The 21459-nt window shown below is 34.1% G+C and overlaps 1 protein-coding gene across 1 annotated transcript in view; it reads right to left on the bottom strand.

Annotated features, from left to right (window-relative positions):
- Positions 1-20270, bottom strand: part of LOC128214499 (metalloprotease TIKI1-like) — a 36600-nt gene extending 16330 nt beyond the window's left edge. Inside the window, exons 1-3 of the mRNA XM_052920996.1 lie at positions 19917-20270; positions 15737-16297; positions 4904-5225 (exon numbers count right to left, since the gene is read on the bottom strand). Of these exons, the coding sequence (XP_052776956.1) occupies positions 4904-5225; positions 15737-16297; positions 19917-20033 (1000 nt within the window). The 5' untranslated portion in view covers positions 20034-20270. The remainder of the gene's footprint in view (positions 1-4903; positions 5226-15736; positions 16298-19916) is intronic.
- Between the last annotated feature and the right edge of the window lie 1189 nt (positions 20271-21459).

Below are 21459 nucleotides of genomic sequence, written 5' to 3'. Positions count from 1 at the left end.
AAGTCATTTCTTGGAATTGGCATTTCAATCCTAGCCAACTGTCTACCCAATATATACAGCAATTCTACACTACTTTTCGCTTCTACTAATTAAGGTCTTGCTACATCATTGCTGCTTCATTATCTACACTATTACTGCCTCAGGCTCACTACACCCATGCTACCTATAGCTACACTGCTGCCTCAGGCTCACTACATCCATGCTACCTATAGCTACACCACTGCTGCCTCAGGCTAGCTACACCACTTCTGCCTCACTACACCATGACACCTTGCTACACAATAACACCCTCACTACACCACGAAACCCTTGTTACACCATGCTACATCATGAAACCCTAGCTACACCATGATACCCGGGCTACACGATGAAACCCTCGCTACAGCATGAAACCCTTGATACACCATGTTACACAATGATACCCTCGCTACACTATGATACCCTCGCTACACGATGAAACCCTCGCTACAACAAGAAACCCTTGCTACAAAATAAAACCCTTACTACACCATGAAACTCTCGCTACACCATGAATCCCTCGCCACATCATGAAACCCTCGCTACACCATGATACCCTCACTACAACATGCTACACTCAATATGCCATGAAACCTTCACTACACCATGATACCCTCGCTACACCATGATACCCTGACTACACCATGATACCCTCACTACACCATAATCCCTCACTATGCCATGAAACCCTCGCTACACCATGATACCCTCGCTACACCATGAAACCCTCACTACTCCATGAAACCCTCGCTACACCATGATACCCTCACTACACCATGATACCCTCACTACACCATAATCCCTCACTACACCATGATACCCTCACTATGCCATGAAACCCTCACTACACCATGATACCCTCGCTACACCATAAAACCCTCACTACACCATGAAACCCTCGCTACACCATGATACCCTCACTATGCCATGAAACCCTCACTACACCATGATACCCTCACTACACCATGATACCCTCACTACACCTTGATACCCTCACTACACCATGATACACTCACTACACCTTGATACCCTCACTACACAATGACACCCTCATTTCACCTTGATACTCTGTATACCCTCACTACACCATGATACCCTCACTACACCATGATACCCTTAATACCCTCACTACACCATGAAACCCTCGCTACACCATGATACCCTCACTATGCCATGAAACCCTCACTACACCATGATACCCTCACTACACCATGATACCCTCACTACACCTTGATACCCTCACTACACCATGATACATTCACTACACCTTGATACCCTCACTACACAATGACACCCTCATTTCACCTTGATACTCTTTATACCCTCACTACACCATGATACCCTCACTACACCATGATACCCTTAATACCCTCACTACACCATGATACCCTCACTACATCATGACACCCTTGCTACACCATGACACCCTCGCTACAACATGACACCCTCACTACACCATGAAACCCTCGCTACACCATCGCTACACTACGACACCCTTCCTATACCATAGAACCCTTGAAACTCTTCCTACACCATGGCTGGCTATGTCAATGGTCACTACAACTGTAATCAATCACAAAGTTCTCCTGTAATCTCTCAGAACATTGCTGAAGCAATTGTTTGGCCATTGTTCGATTATTCAAGACAATTCCAGGAACATCTCTTTAGATAATTGTTTCATTATTGGAGCAGCATCAAGTAACAGTAATGGACTAGAACTGAATGGACAAAGACAATAATATTATGGGTTCAATACCAGGACAAATGGCCAACACTTTTAGTTCATGGTATTTTTTTGTGGCGGGAGGACAAACAACATCTCTTTCTTCCACTGTCAGGAACGCCTTTTTACTCCACATAGAGATCGATGGATAGCTAGAGAAATTTAAGGCAAAATGTTTTACCAATTACCTTTAATGCTTGTGAAATTAATTTACAATTATAAATTTCCAAAAATAATTTCCAGTAATTGCTATTTATTTTAATAAAATTACAAGAAAAACAATGTTATGGTCTTACAATTAAAACCAGAATGTCTTAATGTCACATAAAATGACACAAAAATCTTCTTAAATGGGTAACAAATACTTAATTGGATAACTGGATTGGACGTTCAAAATTTCAGAATTCACATTTTCTCTGGGGCTATATATCCAATTCAATTATTATCAGAACAAAATGTTGTTCCAGAACTGATTTACCAATACTTAAGGCCACAACAAATTGATCATTTGTTCGTCGGATTTGCCGCACCTAAAATTCGAAAAACGAAAAAAAAATTAAAAAACTTTTTTTTTGCGCCCGCACTTACTATTTGGCCGCGCATATTATTTATTCTTTTTTAATTCTGAATTTCCTCTATTTTCTGAAGTTTTTTTACTTAAAATTGGAACCTGCAACGTCGACTTCGACTTTTTTTGAAGGTATTTCCATGCTTTACATTCTCCGCGAGCAAACTTTCCTCGTGTCAGGACAAAATCAGGTCCGGGTAACCGCAAAACAGCCGATATTTGTTGACAGTCTTTTTTGTCGGGAATATTTTGCAGGACGCACCGTTGTTATCTATTTCCGGTATTAATTTGCAGGATACTTGCAGTTTTCGTTAATGTAAAATACACATTTTTAATTGAAAATCAGTGTCATAGTCAATGGATTATAGTCTTCAGTAAACAACAATAGTTTCACAGCTTCGAAGGCAATAATTATTTATGTCTGTTTTAAGTAGTTCATTATTTTGTACTCAAAATTTAGTGTTAAATAATAACTAAATCAGATTTTGAGTGCAAAACTTATATTAAAATACACAGACTCTCGACTTACAACAAATGAACATGTTTTCGTGAGTTATTTGTTAAATTCTAAAATGCATTTCTCAGTTTTATACTCGTAATTGATAAAAATAGAAGGACTTGTAAATGTTTCAGAAACAGTCTGTATTTATGCACAATTCAATTGTAACCATCATCCCCCCCCCCCACAGGACCGGGGGTATACCGGAGATAGCCGGTGAAATGGGCCGTGTTTTCACCTTCCAGGTGGCCTCGCAATGCCGTTGGTTTTACCCGGGGTTGGCTGGACCGAAAGTCAAAGTCCCCGCTATTCCCCGGACCATGGGGGTCGTGGTTACAATTGACTAGTGCATTACACATACATGTACATGTACAGTATAAAAATAACATCAGTAAAATCAGAAAATAAAACCTTTTATAAGTAAAATGACTGTTTTAATTTTCTCTATTCTTTGTTCTTATCCATTTGTTTTCTTTGATCGATTTGTAGTAAAGTGGCCTGTTTCTTACGGGCATTGAAGCTATGGAGGGTGTCATGATTTTTTTTCAAGGCACGGACCTATAAACCATTGGTTCGTGGTAAAGGCGAGGTCATGTAATACAATCAAAACCGTTTCATTTATATTTAAGAACCTATGTTTGGAATTAAAAAGCATTTATTGACATATTGCATGATAAATTTAGTAAGAAATAAACTTTTTAATTTTTATTTTATTTTTCGCCTTGCGCTCGCCTCTGAATTGCCTTAAATTTAAAAAAAAAGTATTTTAATTTTTTTTTCGCTCGCTCGCTCCTACTTTTTTGGGGCAAAATCCGTAGAACAAATGATCAATTTGTTGTGGCCTAATGCATTATAACAAGTCATTAAGTTAATTGGCCATTTAAAGCTTAATCAGTATTTTATTCACCATTTCTGGAATGGCCCTCAGACTGGGAGCCTTTCTGGTTGGGAAAAATACATATTATTGTTTGAATGAATTAAACACAATCAACAATAACAAAGTTATTGCCGAAACTCGGTTGTAACAGATTGACAAATGAACATAAGGACGAGCAAACGGACAGTGTATTTTCAGTAAAACTAACCTTCACTTGCATAAAAACATTTTAACTACAAATTTTAGCGACTATTTTTAGTGTCAAATGATGTTTCGTGGGAAAAAAGCTCATGACAATAGTCTCCAAATTTTAACAGACAGTAGTGTCCAAATTACATTATAATATACCTTTCCCAAGTGGACAACTTAAAATGACATCATTAAACATCTGAGAGAGTCAGTCCCCATAATAGAGGCTATTAGGTTTATCACTTATGCCAACAATAGATGTAAATGGACTAATTTCTCAACAATCATACTTGTAAATGGTCAGCAAAAATGGACCATCCTCAAGTGGTGACCAATAAGACAAGATAATGGCCGCAATTTTCAACAAAGAAATGATGTATGATAACAATATCATTATTTTTAGGTCAGGAAGAAATGTTCCTAAACCAAGGGAAATTCATTTTTAGCAAAGAACATCAGACTCCACTGACTTAAACAGTCATGATAGGTTTATTTGTTGCGCCCATTATGACAGGTAATATTTCCTTGGAATTATCTGAATTACTTTTATTGCTAATTTTACTACTATTGCAAATTAAAACGTAATAAAGCCTAATTTACGACCTATATAATAGCTCAGAAAGAAAGTGAAACAAAGATCTTCATCAGTAAAAGATTCTTATTTGTAATAACACATTATTTCATAAATATAAGTTGTAAATATAACATGTTAAAGATAAGCTAGCGTTAGATTGGTTTTGTGATGCAAGCATAATCTTAATACATCTTTTTATTTGTAATACATTAAGTTTGAGTTTAAATAACATCAAACATTAAAACAAAATAAAAAAATTCAACAAATCGCGCAGAAACGGTTTGAAGGTATTCTAGTATAGATAATAAGTCCATTAGAAATTATAATCTTAATTATATGATAATACAGTTAAAATTCTTACAGAAGGCCTTCAATTCCTCTTACAGCTATTATGATATAATAACTTTGGCTACTTTTAGAATCATACGAACATTTAACTTAAAAAAAAATCTTACCAGCACCAAAGGCAAAGAAGAATGACTTCGCCGGATTTTCTTGCAGAAGCCCAGCTATTCGCTCAGCCATACGTTCATTCCGCTTGTTAATAAGCTCAGTGCGGAAGTAATGATCTATTAATTTGGCAGTTTTTAAGTCACTTTGCGGAAGGGACGCATTAAAGAGGTTGGCAACTTGCGATGAGTCCTTGTTGAAGATGATTCCGTTGAGGTCGCCACAGTTGTAATGGTGAATAAGATCATCTGTGGTGAATGGTATTGCACGATTTTGGAGTCGATACGACTCGTGTTGGCCTAACGTCCGGTTCAAAGCAAACAGGACCTGCAAAATAATAAATTTAAGCAATTTATTCTTAATTTTTCATAATTATTGTTAAAGTATGAGTCATAGCACTTATATAACATATCTCATGACAGAAGCTACAGCCACCAGCCTGGACTGATTAATTCAGAAATTATGACTAAAGTAAATCTACAAAGACATTTCTCTGAAATAACATTTCAATAAACTTGCAATAAACAATCTGCAAGTGGTCTAAATTATTGAGGCACTGGGAAATGGTTTTGGTACAGCTGGAAGGATGTTTTCAATGTAAACAGAAAATTGCAAGTAATGTCAGAAGGTGAATGTCCAGAAGCATTAGAGCTGAAGCAATTCCTACCAGACATTGACCAGAAAAAACAGTGCCAAGCCATGCCAGATCTTTAGTCAAAACATAGCAGAAATCCCATCCCCTGAACCTGGCACTGGATGCCAAACATCACCGCCCATGTGTACATGACATGTGATCGTAAGATAAAATTGTTTAGAACTATCAATTTCTATAACACGCATATGTTATGAGCAAAGGTTTGTCACTCCAATAAATGATATAAATGTTAAAGGAAGGGTAACTGGAATTCAACAAGTACCATAGCTTTGTCCAACCGTTCAATGCAACAATATCTATTTTTCTTTTAAACATTTGGGGTATTAGTTTCAATTCCCCTTAACAAGAAGACTGAACAATTATCTAAAACTAAAACACATTTTCTGCCCATGGCATCAATTGAACTGCACGATTTCAATTAAAATTCCAAGAAAATGTACATAATGATTGGAGATAAATAATCTGACCACACCTGCGAGACAGAATCTTCCCAATCAAGGGGTACATATTGCCTGATAGGCTTAACAAGACAGGAGGCTGCACAAAAATGTGAATCATCTGCAGCTAAGAACAATGCAGAGAGTATTGACTGAGACAGGTATGATATTTATAATTATCATCAATCCAAAGAACACTTGTTTAGACACTGTTTTACTGGTGCTGGGTCCTCAGACTGGCACAGAGTGTGTCAATAAGGTATCTTAGCCTTAGAACTAAAATTTCCTACTAAAGAGTGGTATGGGACATTGGTGTAGTTTACGGGCAGAATCTATACCATAAATGTTCACAAGATATTTTTATTGAAATGCAATTATGTCCAAAACAGGGTATTGCCTGGAATTTTACGATCTTATAGGCCTTTTGCACCAGTCAATTGTAACGACGGCCCCTCCAGGTTGGGGGGGATAGCGCTTCCAGGTGGCCTCGCAGTGCCGAGTGAATGCGGTGGTTTTGTTTTCGCACTGAAAAATAGCGGGGAATGGGCCGTGGCTTTGTGCTGGGAAATATGCATTCCCTTTAAACAGGATTTTTCCACATTTTAGCAAAGGTTTTCGCCGGACTTTAATGAGATATCGCGAGATATTTAAAAAAAGATGGTGCCTCATTCTGATTCTCTGCCAATTTACCTACGATGTCCCCGGGGTGTGGGGCATTTTTCTGGGATTTTATTATCAGTTTATCCTCGCAAGAGGTTTAATTTACCTTAGATTGGCTGGACCTAAAGTCAAAATCCCCGCTATTCCCCAGACCTGGTAGGGCCGTGACTACAGTTGACTGGTGCATTACAAACTTCATTGAAATGAGGGCCAGAGTGATTTGTAAAGATTTCACACCTTGATGTGCAGTAATCAAATTATAAATAGATATATAACATATTCTGAATGTCTGATTTTCTTACACTTATGCTTTGCTTTAACTTTAAAAAAATAAACAACCTATAGCTGTTTTAATTTATAAAAGAATTCAGAATTTGAGGAAGCCAGGAAAATGTCGTTCCTGAGTGGAGGGCTTGCGGGCTTCTTTATTTTGTTGTTTTCTTTTGTTATTTGCTGTTGTTGATTTTGCATTTTATAGTGGAGGGACCCCATTGAGAATTGCATTTTCTTCATAAATCTCAAGAGTCACTTAAGAGAGATATTTCTGTATCTGTCTTCTCCGTCTCTCAGAAATTCTTCCACCTTGGCACTAAAAGCCTTTCAAGGATTATAAACATTATAACATTCAACATTTTCATAATATGGGCAATAATCAGCCAAGAAATAAATCTTGAACAAGCTGAGGCAATGCTGCAGGACTTCTAGAAATTATTCCACTGCCTGATTGCCTTCCAAATTGGGGGAAAAAATGGACTATGGAGAAATATTCCAATTATGCCAAATAAATGATATAATAGCAAAAATTCATGTTTTGCTATAGTCTCATGTATGAGGTAAGCTGTGTTAGAGCTTGCATTGTGAAGAACTTATTTAAGAGATACATATTTTTTATATAGAACTTTTTCTTTTATTTATTATTAAAATTGATGCTTAAGATATTGGGAAAATATTGTGATTTTTATATGGGGAAAATGGACATCTTTATTTCAGATGGAAACAGCTTTAGAAGGCAGAAAATTGCACCACCAAAAATCACTTAATATGTTTTGTTGTAAACATGCATATTTCATTTACTTTCAAGAAAAGTCTTGAAAATAAACACTGATTTTTTCAAGTGCATATCACACAGAACTGCTGAAATTAATCGATTTCTGTCAACACTCAAACGTCGATCGGGACACCATATTACAGTCATTCTAACAATTACTTTTTTTACCAACTCATCTATCAATATATCTAGATATTATAAAATTCATATATAATACTTTTCAATTAAATTTAAGTGCATTATATTTAATTAAATATTAATAATTCAAATAAAACTAGAGCTGTCACAGGAGTGAGGAATACCCCCAAATGCTGCCTGGACACAGGAATGGCAAACCATTCCTTTGAAAAGAGGCCATAACTCCAAGGTTACTCACTGCATCTTCTTTTATCATGCATGTATTGTTTTATTTAAATTTGTTGAGTAATTTAAAAGTTACACTGCTGACAAGAAAAACTAGCTGATGCTCTAGCTGATCTCTTCTGGAATAAGACATCTAGAGCATTCACGAGCTTTTCTTCCAACATGATCATCATCAAATTTTACAAGTACATATTTGGGCTTGAATGCATCCTTATCCACCTGGGAATAAATCCCGGGACTGTTCCTGTAGCCGAATTAACAAGTCCATCTGACAGGTCAATATTTGTAGTAAGCACTACTGTGGCAAATATGCCATACCTAAGTTCTGCTGGTATTCCACTGGCATCTGGTTCAAATGAAGCATGCTTGATTTGTCTTGTTTGTTCATCTTTCCAAGTGTCAATTACTTTTATGGTAAATATTTGCTCATTTAGTTTTTGAAGGATCTATCGAACTTGACCTGTATCTTCTGATATTACACCTGTGTACCAAAAAATGTTCAAATCTGTCAAGCCTTTCATGAGTTATCGTCCGGAAACCATTTTTCTATTTTTAGTAACAGTGACCTTGACCGCACCAGCCCCAATATCGAACTTGATCTGTATCTTCTGATGTTACACCTGTGTACCAAAAATTGTTCAAATCCGTTTAGCCTTGCATGAGTTATCGTCCGGAAACCGTTTTTCTTTTTTTTAGTAACAGTGACCTTGACCTTGGCCCCACCAGCCCCAATATCGACCTTGACCTGTATCTTCTGATGTTACACCTGTGTACCAAAATATTTTCCAAATCTGTCAAGCCTTTCATGAGTTATCGTCCGGAAACCGTTTTTTTTATTTTAGTAACAGTGACCTTGACCTTGGCCCCACCAGCCCCAATATCAAACTTGACCTGTATCTTCTGATGTTACACCTGTGTACCAAATTTTTTTTAAATCTGTCTAGCCTTTCATGAGTTATCGTCCAGAAACCATGAAAAACGACCGACCGACAGACTGACCGACCGACCGACCGACCGACAAGCTCACTAACTTGATCTGTATCTTCTGATGTTACACCTGTGTACCAAAAATTGTTCAAATCCGTCTAGCCTTTCATGAGTTATCGTTCGTTTGTGGGGGTATAATTAACAGAGTTATATTTTATATATATATATATATGTATACATATACCTTGGCCCTCTATTTTTCTACTAAAAATTTAATATTTACCTTTCTCATTCAGTATGCATTTATGTGCAAATAAATATGATAGATAAATGGTATTTAAATATTTTGATAATCTCAATTTATGAGGGTTTGTTTATATATTAAAGAGGTGCTCTTAAGAATTTCCAATCAAAACAATCTATATTTTTATATTAGAAGTAGATAAAATCTGCAAGTCACTCTGGTGAAAAACATTAGAATTTAGATTATCAGGTTTAAGTTTGAAATAAAACAATTTAATTTCATATATAATAAAAACACTACGGCAACCAATGGGGACGCTGCTTTTTAATGACCTTCTCCAATCTGGTTTTAAAAGCATTCATGTACACAATCACAATCCCAAAATGTATACTTTTTCACACAAAAATGAAGCCGAAATTCACAATCCTAAAAACACACACTGAAACACATACAAGTCAACATGTACAGATAGGGATAATGTTTAAATGCATGCTGCCTTTCAAACCCAAGATCTTCAAGCATTTAAATTGCTTTGTTGTTTCTTTGATAAATTCCCTATTTAAGGCATTTCGTAGGTATTTTCACAATTCTAAGGGCTGACTCAGCCCCAAGCTGAATCACAAAATGTTAAGGCAAAAACACTGCACTGATCGATATACAACATTTTTAAAAGCATAAACATTTTGTTTCGACTATATTTCACTTCAAAATCTCATGATTGTTTTCACTGAAAACAAAAAGCATCAATTATTTCACTGTTGTTTTTTCCACTGACAATTACTTTAGCACAATTACCTGCAAAGAGCAAAAGATTTCACCAGCCAGCCTCTTTAATCTTGCCATGCATACCTGTCAAGACTATAGGGCATTGAATTCTTTAGTGACAGCAAACCTGGTCATTATACATTAATATTATTATAATTAATGAAATATTAGATGTGTTAAATTTATTATAAAGAGGATTGTTGGCACTAAACTATACTTTCAGTTATTTAGTTATAAAACAATTATCAGGTCATGGTGCTCATGTGCATAGGTCTGTATGTGAAAGAGTATGTGAGTTATGCACCAGTCAATTGTAACCACGTTCCCCCCAGGTCCGTGAAATAGTGGGGACTTTGACTTTCGGTCCAGCAAACCCCGGGTAAAATTCTTGCCCTGCAGGAACGAACTGATGGTAAAATCCCAGCCAAATGCCCCTGCACCCAAGGGACCCTAAGTAAGGCCCATTCCCCACTATATTTTGCGTGAAGACAAAACCAACGCATTAACCCGGCACTGCGGGGCCACCTGAAAGGTAAAAACACGGCCCATTTCCCCGGCTATCCCCGGTATACCCCCGACCTGGGGGGGCCGTGGTTACAATTGACTGGTGCATTATCCAGACTGGTTATCTAAGCTTATTATAGTCGGTAGACTGCCCCTGACTAGCATGCTGGAGGTGACCCAGGAGAGATCCCCAGACTGGTCACATACATCCATAACCTAATAATGACATCAATATCATAGTTTAAATCATTCTAAGAGGGACAATGATATATTTTTGTTTCCAAATCGAAGCTTTGACTTTGGACTAAAATGCTGTAAGATAGCCAACACAATAGACCCCCAACTTCCCCATCCCCAACTCCTGGTCAAATATGCTGTATAACTGTTTTCATTAGTCCACAAGTATATGCATACATAAAATAATATCGATGATTTTCACTAACCCAATCTTCTTACAAATTATACTGTTAGTCACTAAGATTCATAAAACTCATTTCCTAATGGTTCAAGTGTCCACAAAGGATCTCTCTCCTCATTAAATTGCAACTTTTTACATCAGATCAATCACATTGTAAACCTATTTAAATAATAAAACACAAAAATTATGGTATCTTTTGTAAACATTCCTATTGTAAAACGGGAATGAAAACATTAGCTTCAATGTGAAGAACACTTGAGCCTCTTATAAAAGCTGATAGCTTTGACCCTTCCTCTTTAAATTGATATTGTAAAAGCTATAATCTGTAATGGTATTCAAATTATTCCATAAAAAAACATACAAATTTTATTTATTAGGTTTAAAATATTCAGGTCTCAATTTAATGTATGCACTAAATGTTTATGGACCAATGAGAATTAAGTAATTTATTCAAATTTCTGCATGTTTTTAGATCATAGAATGCTTTGTAGAACAAATTAACTGATAAAGTTCTGATTTTATCAATTTTTGTATTGCTAAAACAATCTCTTTTAATCAAATTTTGAAGTAACTGTCTGAGTGTTCTATCATCATTTTTGCCATTTTGTATTTGATTCTAACTATTAATAATTAATGATTCTAATTAACCACTTTGCTCGTTGAAGGGAGTAGATCTTGTACTGTTTTTGAAGATACCTTCTTCAGGGTTTTTTCAGTTAAAAAAAATTACAAAATTAGCTGAAATTAATTAAATAACACATCTTTGTTTTCTATGGTTCTGTAATAGCTGAACAAATGGGGTCAAATTCTAGTTTGAAAGAAGTTGTCCTCAGACATTTTCTGAAAATGACATCATAATAATTACATATGTTTCTGTATAATAATTGAGTGTTTCAAACAATTAGTATAAGCCAATTACCAGATTCATCGCCATTCAATTAAATATTGTTCAGCAATAAATATCAGTTTTATCACGGAAATGGTCAAACTTTTTTAGCACAAATACAAAATATAAAGTAATTCTTAACTAACGAAGATACACTTTATAATAGACATTGGATGGATGTGATGATGTATTCCATGTAAATACAGCCTTTAATTATAACACATCATCCTTCGCTGTATCGTTATTCAGAGTCATGCCCTGTAAAATTTATCATTGACAACCCGCTATTTTTCCCCCCTTTGAAGTCTTCCTTTTTGTCAGGAGTGTAATATTGATGTGTAAAAAATAGACTTGATCCCTGATGCACTTTGTAATTTAATCAGACACAGGATTTTGTTTCAAACGAGATGCCTGAACAACTTGAGCTGTCCTTGCAAAATTTCTATTCAATTACTTGGCCAGCAATTTGTATAAGAGACTGCATTTTTGACAGAAAAAGGATGTTTTTTTTATTTTAAATGATGTAACAAAAATATCTGTTATTTCTCTAAATGAAAGACATCTATCACATCAACATTTTTTTTCAATCAAAATTAACTTCATTCATTTGACCCTTCCACATCAAAACAATTATGCAACAAACTTAATTCAATATCAACCTGTTCCAATTTTATCATCAATTACTGTCAACTTTATCAATCAAAATCGTTCAAATCAATCATTTCCATGACTGACTCAGTAGAATAAACACAACCAGAATTTACTTTATAATTTGTTAGGCAATTTTATGCCACTTTCCCCCCATTGATTTTGCAGAATTGAAGAAACACTCCCTTAGTTTTGACAACCCCAAAGAAATGTTGACAAGGTCCAAATCTTTAGAAGATAACATTTTGATCTGTTAACCACATAAGATTAACCTAGACCACAGTGTTAGCTAGCCAGATCAAACACATTAAAAGATGTAGGTTACTAGTATAATGAATTAAACTTCCTAAATCTGATTTATGAATGAATAAAGGAAAGTTTTTAGAAACATAAACCAAATCATTGTAACCATTGTTATTTATAGTTTTATTTACAAAGGTTAAAGTTTAGCAGCTTAAACAAAATGTTCTGCATTATAACAGAGCGCACAAACGCTTGGCTGTTGTTGTTTGTTCCGTAAAACATGGGGCATGACTCGAGAGTTATTTCAGCGAAAGTTATGGGCCTTACAACACATACATGACTGTGCATTTTGTGCGCCATGTTTCATTTAAATATCTTGAATTGTTTTTTCAAATTACGGCAAATGCTAATAATAGCAATATGGTTTTATTCATGGCAAAGTGTAATTTCATTTGGTTGTAAGTTACCTTTGTATTCACTAGATAGTTGCCCTATAGGATACATCTTCATTTATCAGCATCCATTTATCCTCTTCGATATCATGCAATTTGCAAAAGATTAAAGCCACCCCTGGTAATTTTGAACACCATTCAGGATTTCATGTGCATTTATTTACCTGCCCCCCCCCCCCCCAAAAAAAAAAAAAAACACCAAAAAAAACCCACACCACAACCCCCAAAAAGCAAGAGAACAACCGAGTGCTTTTTTTTTAAGAAACAAGCAACAATGCTTCATGGACTTATTTTAATTCTTCTTTAATCAAAAATAAGTATAAAACAATTATAATAGCAATCACTTAACTCGGCCATAAGTCTATGACATTTGAGATCTTAACTTTTCTTCTCAATTGTCAGAATGAGAGATAAAATGTAGATAAGAAAAAACAACAACAATTATTTCAATAGATATTACACAAGCTGAGTTGCTGAATTTTCTCAAATGGGACATAAGAAAAATATTAGAAAGATAAGAAATCTAACAATTAAATAATAAGGTCAAGCTGCTGAATATATATATATCATCATTTCAGCACGATTAAATGCAACCTTAATTTAGTGCAATTATTTGCATTGTTGAGAGAATAAGGTTAATCACATGTCAACATGATTGTAATGGATACTTTAACATCGCTTGAACATCGGTAGTTTCCGAAAACGATTGCATATTCTACTTCCATTCAAATCTTTCAAAACACATTTTTTCCGAATGCCTGAACTTCTCATGCTTGATAAGATTTCAAAAATGTGATACTCAAATTCTAATCGGAAATTATTAATTACTGATTTGGCTATTTATCGCAAAAAATAAACGTCATTATCTGAGTTCCTAACATCTTAATAATTTGAGACCTTTAGGGGTCTTACATGTCAAAATAATTCAACCTAATGGTAGTTTTATGTTCAATAAAAAATATATCAGCATTATCTTCATCTAACCTGCTGTGAACTGAATGAATATAACAATTAAAGTTTTTTTCTCATGTCAAATATTTTTGCCAATTACCTTCACCAACAAAAACTAACTGCATAATAGATGATGTTTTTGCAATATTTACCTCCCCCCTTGTTTTTTTAAAAAAAATGCATTTAATCCAGCGAATTATCAATCATCCCCAGCAAAGTGTCTTCAAACTTGTGATAATTGATCAACAATCAATAAGTTCAAATAGAAGGGAATTAAATGTCTTTGTAAAATACAGATACCGACATTTTAGAAATGTGATTGGCCCTATTAAGAGAAATTACCCCCAAGAGTGGAAGTGACTTCACGTTTTGCAACCAGATTTCGCCAAAAGGAGAGCAAGATTTAAGGCAATTGTGTCCCACTCTTGGAGGTCCATATTTTGTACAAAATCTTTAAATAATCTTCCATAACGAACATCCTCTAAAGAGGAACTTCAAGACTAATGCAATTGTGTTTCTCTTTTAAGTAAAAAAAAATAGCCATAATCTTACAAAGTTAATATTGGACAACATTTTAAGTAGTGAAAAGATCAAAGAAGTAATTGGCTAATACTTGTAGATAACAATTCAACAAATTAATATGTATTAGTTAAGTATATAATGGATTTTAGCTCAATTAGGACAACAGCCGAATTTTAGTATGAGGGTGTTCCTTTGGTTATGAAACCAATACTTGTGTTTAAGATGCCACTAGAGAAATACTCCAGGTGGGGATTAAACCCACAACCTCTTGGGTAATCAATTAGGCAGACACCTATACTCGTAACTTAAGCACTCTAACACATCTATTCTAATTTCTTACTGCTTTATCGTATCAGAAGCTGACAGCTTATAAAATCATGCTCAAGGTTATTTCTTCAGGTAGAAAACAGTTTTGGTGTCCATTAAAGAGGCAAAGAGAAAAACCCACCCACCCAAGCCCGGTTGGAAACAATTTTAAACCCACAACAAAGTTTTTGAGTGAGAGGCCGACACCTGTACCTCTAGGCCACTCACACCCTGGTGGGACTTGAACCCATAGCCTCTTGGGTGTGAGGTGGAGGCCTATACCACCCTCACCCCTAATAAGTATTTTAAAATGAAACATGACGTTGATTTTGCTTGAGAATACATGTATGATGGCTTTCAGAATTTATAAAACCATGAACAACCTATTTAGTATTAGTATGTATGTTTCCAAGAGGGAGGACACTGGGGTTATAAATCTTCTCACTTGACAATTGAAATTAAAAAATCATTGGTTTCATGGTTGAATTTTCATTATGGAAGTGAACTAAAATAAGCCAGTGGCACCAGTTAAGTAGCTAAGTCAGACTAGCTCAAGGATTGAGTTCCTGGAAATATTGCCAATTTGTCAAGACAGCACAGCAAAAAATACTGTGAACTCCAAAACATAACAACATTTAGGAGGATTGCTGCAGTAGGTAAAAGCTGTTGAATGCTAAGAATCATCTGTTATTGATATTAATCTATCTGACAAGCAAGATAAAAGACGAAATATTTCAAGTGTCTTTATTTGCATCAGTGCAATATTTCACTTTATCGCGTACCTGCTTCACAGTTTGAAAAAAACTTACCTGAGAATAATTTAAGTCATTCAATGGAACACATTGTTCTTCTACTTTTTCTACAGCACCCGTATTTTTCTGAAGTCGTTCAGCTTCTTGAGCTAAATACAAGTCTAACACTGGAACTTCTCGCGACTTAATATCACTTTCCGTTAATGAGTTCACTAACAACATCACCCAAATAGGTCTTTTCCTTTCCCAGTTTCCAGCAATGATGTCAAATAAATAGTCCCCGTACAAGCCTTTACCCTTCTGATCGGCTGTTATCCATTTGGACATGCGTTCTCGTATATATTCTAAATGGTCTTTCAATCTAGTATAAATATCTTTTGGTAAAATGTTTGAAAGATTTTTTCCATGTGGAAGAAGCTGACAGTTGGCCAGCTGTGACATAGTGTATGGGTTGGTAAGGTCGAGCTCAAAGAAGACGTTTTCAGACTGTCTGAAGGCCACCTTCGCGTTGTCAGGAATGAAGTTCCAAACTCGGGTGTAAGGAACGTGGATTGTTCCAAAGAGGTAAGCAGGCGGGTCTCTTTTTATCGTCCACAAAAAAGACCTGGTCTGCTCTTCCTGAAAATTTTGACCAAAAAAATTATAATCTGTTTATTGAGTGTGGTTGAAAAAATAGCTTTCCTGTATTAGCAATCTGAAAGTTTTTGAGTTGAGTACTTTTGATTAATAGTTTTACACTTGGCTCTATAATAATACATCCCACGATTTATTGCATTTTAATGATGAATGTTTTAAAGTTGGGCTATGGCTTAGAATGTTCAAGTGCATTTAAGAGTGAAACTATTTTGTCTGCATCTGATAGCATTCAAACTTAAGTTAACATGTCACATTTTACCACGCAAAAGGGACAACCATGGACAAAAAATTAGCCCAATTTGATACTTTTGACCTTTTGACAGAGAGAAATTTACAAATGATGGACTGGTATCATTCAAGGGGCATTTGCACACATTTGGTTATCTTTTCCTTCACAAAAGATGCAAATTAATGCAGCAATGTTAATGGCATAAAGGCTAGGTTCTATTGAAACTGTTGACTGCATTTAAATACATTAAATTTTTGAGTTGCAGCTATTTTGAATTGCAGCTATATGCATTATTACCACAGACATTCATTTAGCAATGAATATGAATTAGTTTATCAAATAATTTAAAATATTCCAATTTCGTTTACAGTTATAATTCCTTTTTCTTATAATTACACTTGTTTACGACATTCTTATTATGATTCCCTTTGATATTTTATAACCTACACTTTCTCAAATTTTACGACCATAATCTTCGGTGATTAGAGTTCAATCATGGGGATGAATTTCATACCAATGATTTTTATGATTTTGATTACGGTCTAAATCAGTCAGAACATTCAATAAATTTACTGCATTGAATTCTTCACATTTCAATTAGATAGTAAATAATCATATTGGCAAATAAAATATATGAAATGTAACATTAATTTCATAATCAAAGCACTTCACACCCCACATACACAAAATAAATTAAAACATATATCACACAATAACATTTATACAGGGAAAAATATTTATATGGCCTATTATTAGAGCTTAATTATCATCATTTTAGAAAAGGAATCATATGCTTTTTCATAATAAAATTGCTTTTTCATAACTCTAATGAATAAGTTGCTGTTGTTAAAAAATGGTCAATATATAAATTCACCCAATGCTAACTCAGGGGGGGGGGGGGGGGGGGAATATTTTTGCTACTCTATGCAAAATATACCATCTAACAAGGATAGGTAAAGCAAAGATTTTAAAAGACAGCTGGGCAGGCTGGTAAACCCAACATGAAAACTCAATTAGCGACTTTATTTAATCACAATAGGTAGCCTAGCAGGTGCTTGTTATAATGAATTAATCTCCCTATGGGAGATTAATTGATAAATTGCTTATGATAATGAATAATATTTTAGTGTCACACTTTCACTGTTTACATTAAAAATACCGCAATGATTGGCCATTGTTTGTTTTTGATCGAAATACTATAGAGTTCATCATTAAGAATTCTTAACTTTGTAAAGAATGTTTTGATTCTAAAAATCTTATCACCAGCAAAATAACATTCTCCAATCTTACACCTGTTTATACATTAAGGGAATAACTTGTTTAAATGCAAATGAGAAATTAATTGGTTTTCAACTTTCTAATGAACATGTAATTCTTTTGCATGTTTTACGAGCTGTATTTACATTTGGGTTCACTAATGAACATAAGGCAAAGTTGATTGTTTGACTAAAGCATTAAATGTAAAACTTAAATATCCAGATACAAAAACACACTCTCTAGGTCATGAGCAGTTTAAGTCGTTCTCATTTCACGTCTATTAAATGGTATATAAAAAAATATTGAAGTGATCATGGGATAGATTTCTATTTTCTTATTAATTTTTACCTCCCTAAAGATCAGATTCAAAATGTTAATACAGCAATTAAATTCAAGACTTTGTGTCAGTTTACGTAATAGTAACACACTCTAAATGCAAATAATTATAGTGAGGTACTCACACCAGGGCTGTTTTTGTATTTCACATTTACATATATGTTTAGAGTTATTTCATACAGTAAAATGTTGACGTTGTCAATGAATAATTCTGCATCTAGAGCGACTTTTTTTCAGAAATTATTTAACCACCTGGGTTTGTAATCACTAATGTCTTGAGTCTGACTTTGAGACTTAGACTCAGAAAAGCAAAATCTTCATTTTGATGTAAAAATGCTATTATAGGAGCAAAGATGTTTACAATTGTTGTACCTGCCACAAATAATATGTTCTACAATCAGACAGACATCTTCTGTAAAAAATGTTATATTATAGATATTTTGAAACATTTAAGATTTCTATTTTCTGAGTCTGAGTCTCAAATTTAGACTGAAGATATTAATTTTCAGACTTTGTGAAAATATCCAATATTGTCAAATAAATGATATATTTGTTATAAAAATACTACTATACATGTCTTGTCTCTCTCTATATTTTTATAATCTTTTTGGATTAATGGTTTGTATATAATAAACTGTGTTAGAGCTGGCCTTGTAAAGATCTTATTTGTTTTTGAAGAAATGTTTGTTTAATTTCTCATGAAGCATGTTTAACATATTGGGAAAAGATTATAAATTTTGAGGGAAAATGAACACTTTTTTTCAAGAGGGCAGTAAATAGCACCAAGAAAACTCTCTGATTGAATAAATGGAGTGAGAGGATAGGATATATGGAAAATAAGAAAGATGAAACATTTATGTATACTGGGATAAAATTCAAAGCTGGACAAAAAATATTATGATCTGAAAATATCAGATGATAATGATGATAAGTTGAAGATATATTATCTACCTGAGAAAGTTATCATTGGCACTGGAAGATAACAATTATCTAAGATTTCCCATTGTAACACATGGGTTAATTTGATTGCAGTATAGGTTACCATCTGAGAGTTTTGATGTCAAGATAAACTTCATCCTAGCTGTCTGATACTGACCACACACAGAATGACTTTGGTTATAATGATAGTATTATAATCCCCATTTTAATTGAAGTAATGTGTCTTTGGCAATTTGCAATGTTTATCTTAATCTTATCTTATCAAATATACTTATGATAGTATTACTTAATAGGATGTTTGCTGATTACTATGTCCTATGTTTGTCTTAATCCCTTTATTATGTCTGGACTTTGCAGATTAATACAAATGTTTTGCCTACAATGTAATTTATATCATTATTTTTTCAATTTACAACATAATTTAAATTTCAAACACCAACCATAAATTAAGATGTTAATTTTTCATTTATAGTTATTTTGAATATCAACATGTCATTTTTTTAAAGTATGAAATATTATATTTATGAATTATTATATTTTTTTTTCTGAAAAATCAGCATCTTAAAAACTTCTTAAAATAGTTAAAATTATATGAATAATCTTAATGTTGGCTCTGCCTAAAATCAAATACAAAAACATATTGCACTAAATTAAATAATGTATTTTAATAAAAACTCATATAAAATCCCAAATAAGAAAATTTATGATTTGTTTAACATAACTATATCAAAATGTTGAAATTTAATTATATGTTATAATGATAGTATAATAAACAAAAATATAGCTTATGCAGATCTAATGTAATTTCTAACTTAATAGCTATATAATATATTTTCTCACCTCGCTATTATTACAATCCTTGTTCTGTTTTCTTTCTCTTATAACAGCACAATAATTTAGTTTCGTGAGCATCACACAAATCCATATAATGTATTGAAAAGAAACAACTTTCTTCATTTTCTATCATTATAGAATAATATACTAATATCTGCAGGTCATTCCCTAATATCAAGTAATAATTCAACCATACAGTTTATTTTTTCCTTCCAACTGTCACAAAATAAAATCATGTAATTTACATTTGTGCGCTTTCAAAATAAATCCACTGTTTACTACTGTTGTTTTTCGTATTGAATGAATTTTTAACATCAAAGAAAAAGATCAAAGTGGTCGTCTGCAAATCTCCGATTTGTGTGTCAGCCTATACTATACAACGAAGACGAATGAGCTCTCCCGAACATAACAGGTGTGCCAATTTGTAACGTCGTTTTTCATTGGTCAAGAGCAGTTTACAATGGGATGATCCTAAAGTTATTGGCGGGAGTTTCTCGAATAAGTGCACGGCGAAATGTGTTGTAATAAATAATGAAGATGATGATAATGTAAACTAATAAAAATAATGCTCATCATAATAAGAATAAAACAGGAACAACCACCAGTCTTTGATTTATCTATTATTTTTACATCAACACTATAAACATTAAACTTATTAGATGTAGTTTATTATGATATTGGGAAGAAGACCCCCCTCCCCTAAAAAGTCACAACAAATTGTTTACTTTCTCAGCATCAACATCATGATACAGACATAGTCATTAAATAAAAGTTAATGAATGACCTCGCTCCCCCCCTCGCACCCCCCCCCCCCGTTCCCCAGTATTCAGGGTCCTTTTTGGAGTTAACTCTGACCTCAAGATAGTGGTGTGCGGTACACAGAAATTGCATTCTTACTTATATTCACTTATCTATATTTGTTACAGGAGTCTAGTAGGAAATGAAGGAGTTTTCAGCATTCAAGGGGGGGGGGGGAGGCCACACCCTCAGGGTACCACCTCTGTTTGTGGGTACTGAAATACTGTTTCAAATAGGAAGTTACATGTACTAAAGTACTGTTTTGAATACCAACAGCCAACACCTTTTAGTGAGAAATGGCCACATGCATGCCACATTTTCCTAAATGTCCTCTTGAATGTGAATGCACATGCAAACCATTTAAAGGCAAATAGAAGCTAAATCTTTACTGTCAGAAAAGGATATCAAGTCATTGATGGGAATAAAAGGGCAAATTGCACCAATTCGGAAAAGACTTCTCCGTGCAGTGCTTGCATTTTTTTTCTTTTTATTGACATGAAGTGAATCAAATCATAGTTATACCATATCAGACCATTGGCTACTTTCCACCTTGTTCGTTTTAAGCTGAATGGTTTATGATTTAAAAAAACTTGCTGAACATGCTGTATCTACCTCTATTTGTTTACTTTTTCACCGCATGTATTGTGCTTCTTGCGAGATTGCATTTCTTTATCAAATACATAAAAGTAACATTCAACCAATTTTATTTTCTTAAAAGAAACAACTTTTTTATATCATTGTTTAATGATTG

This window comes from Mya arenaria, chromosome 13 (genome assembly GCF_026914265.1).
Source record: "Mya arenaria isolate MELC-2E11 chromosome 13, ASM2691426v1".
NCBI classification, from domain to species: domain Eukaryota; kingdom Metazoa; phylum Mollusca; class Bivalvia; order Myida; family Myidae; genus Mya; species Mya arenaria.
This window is presented reverse-complemented; position numbering and strand designations above follow the sequence as displayed.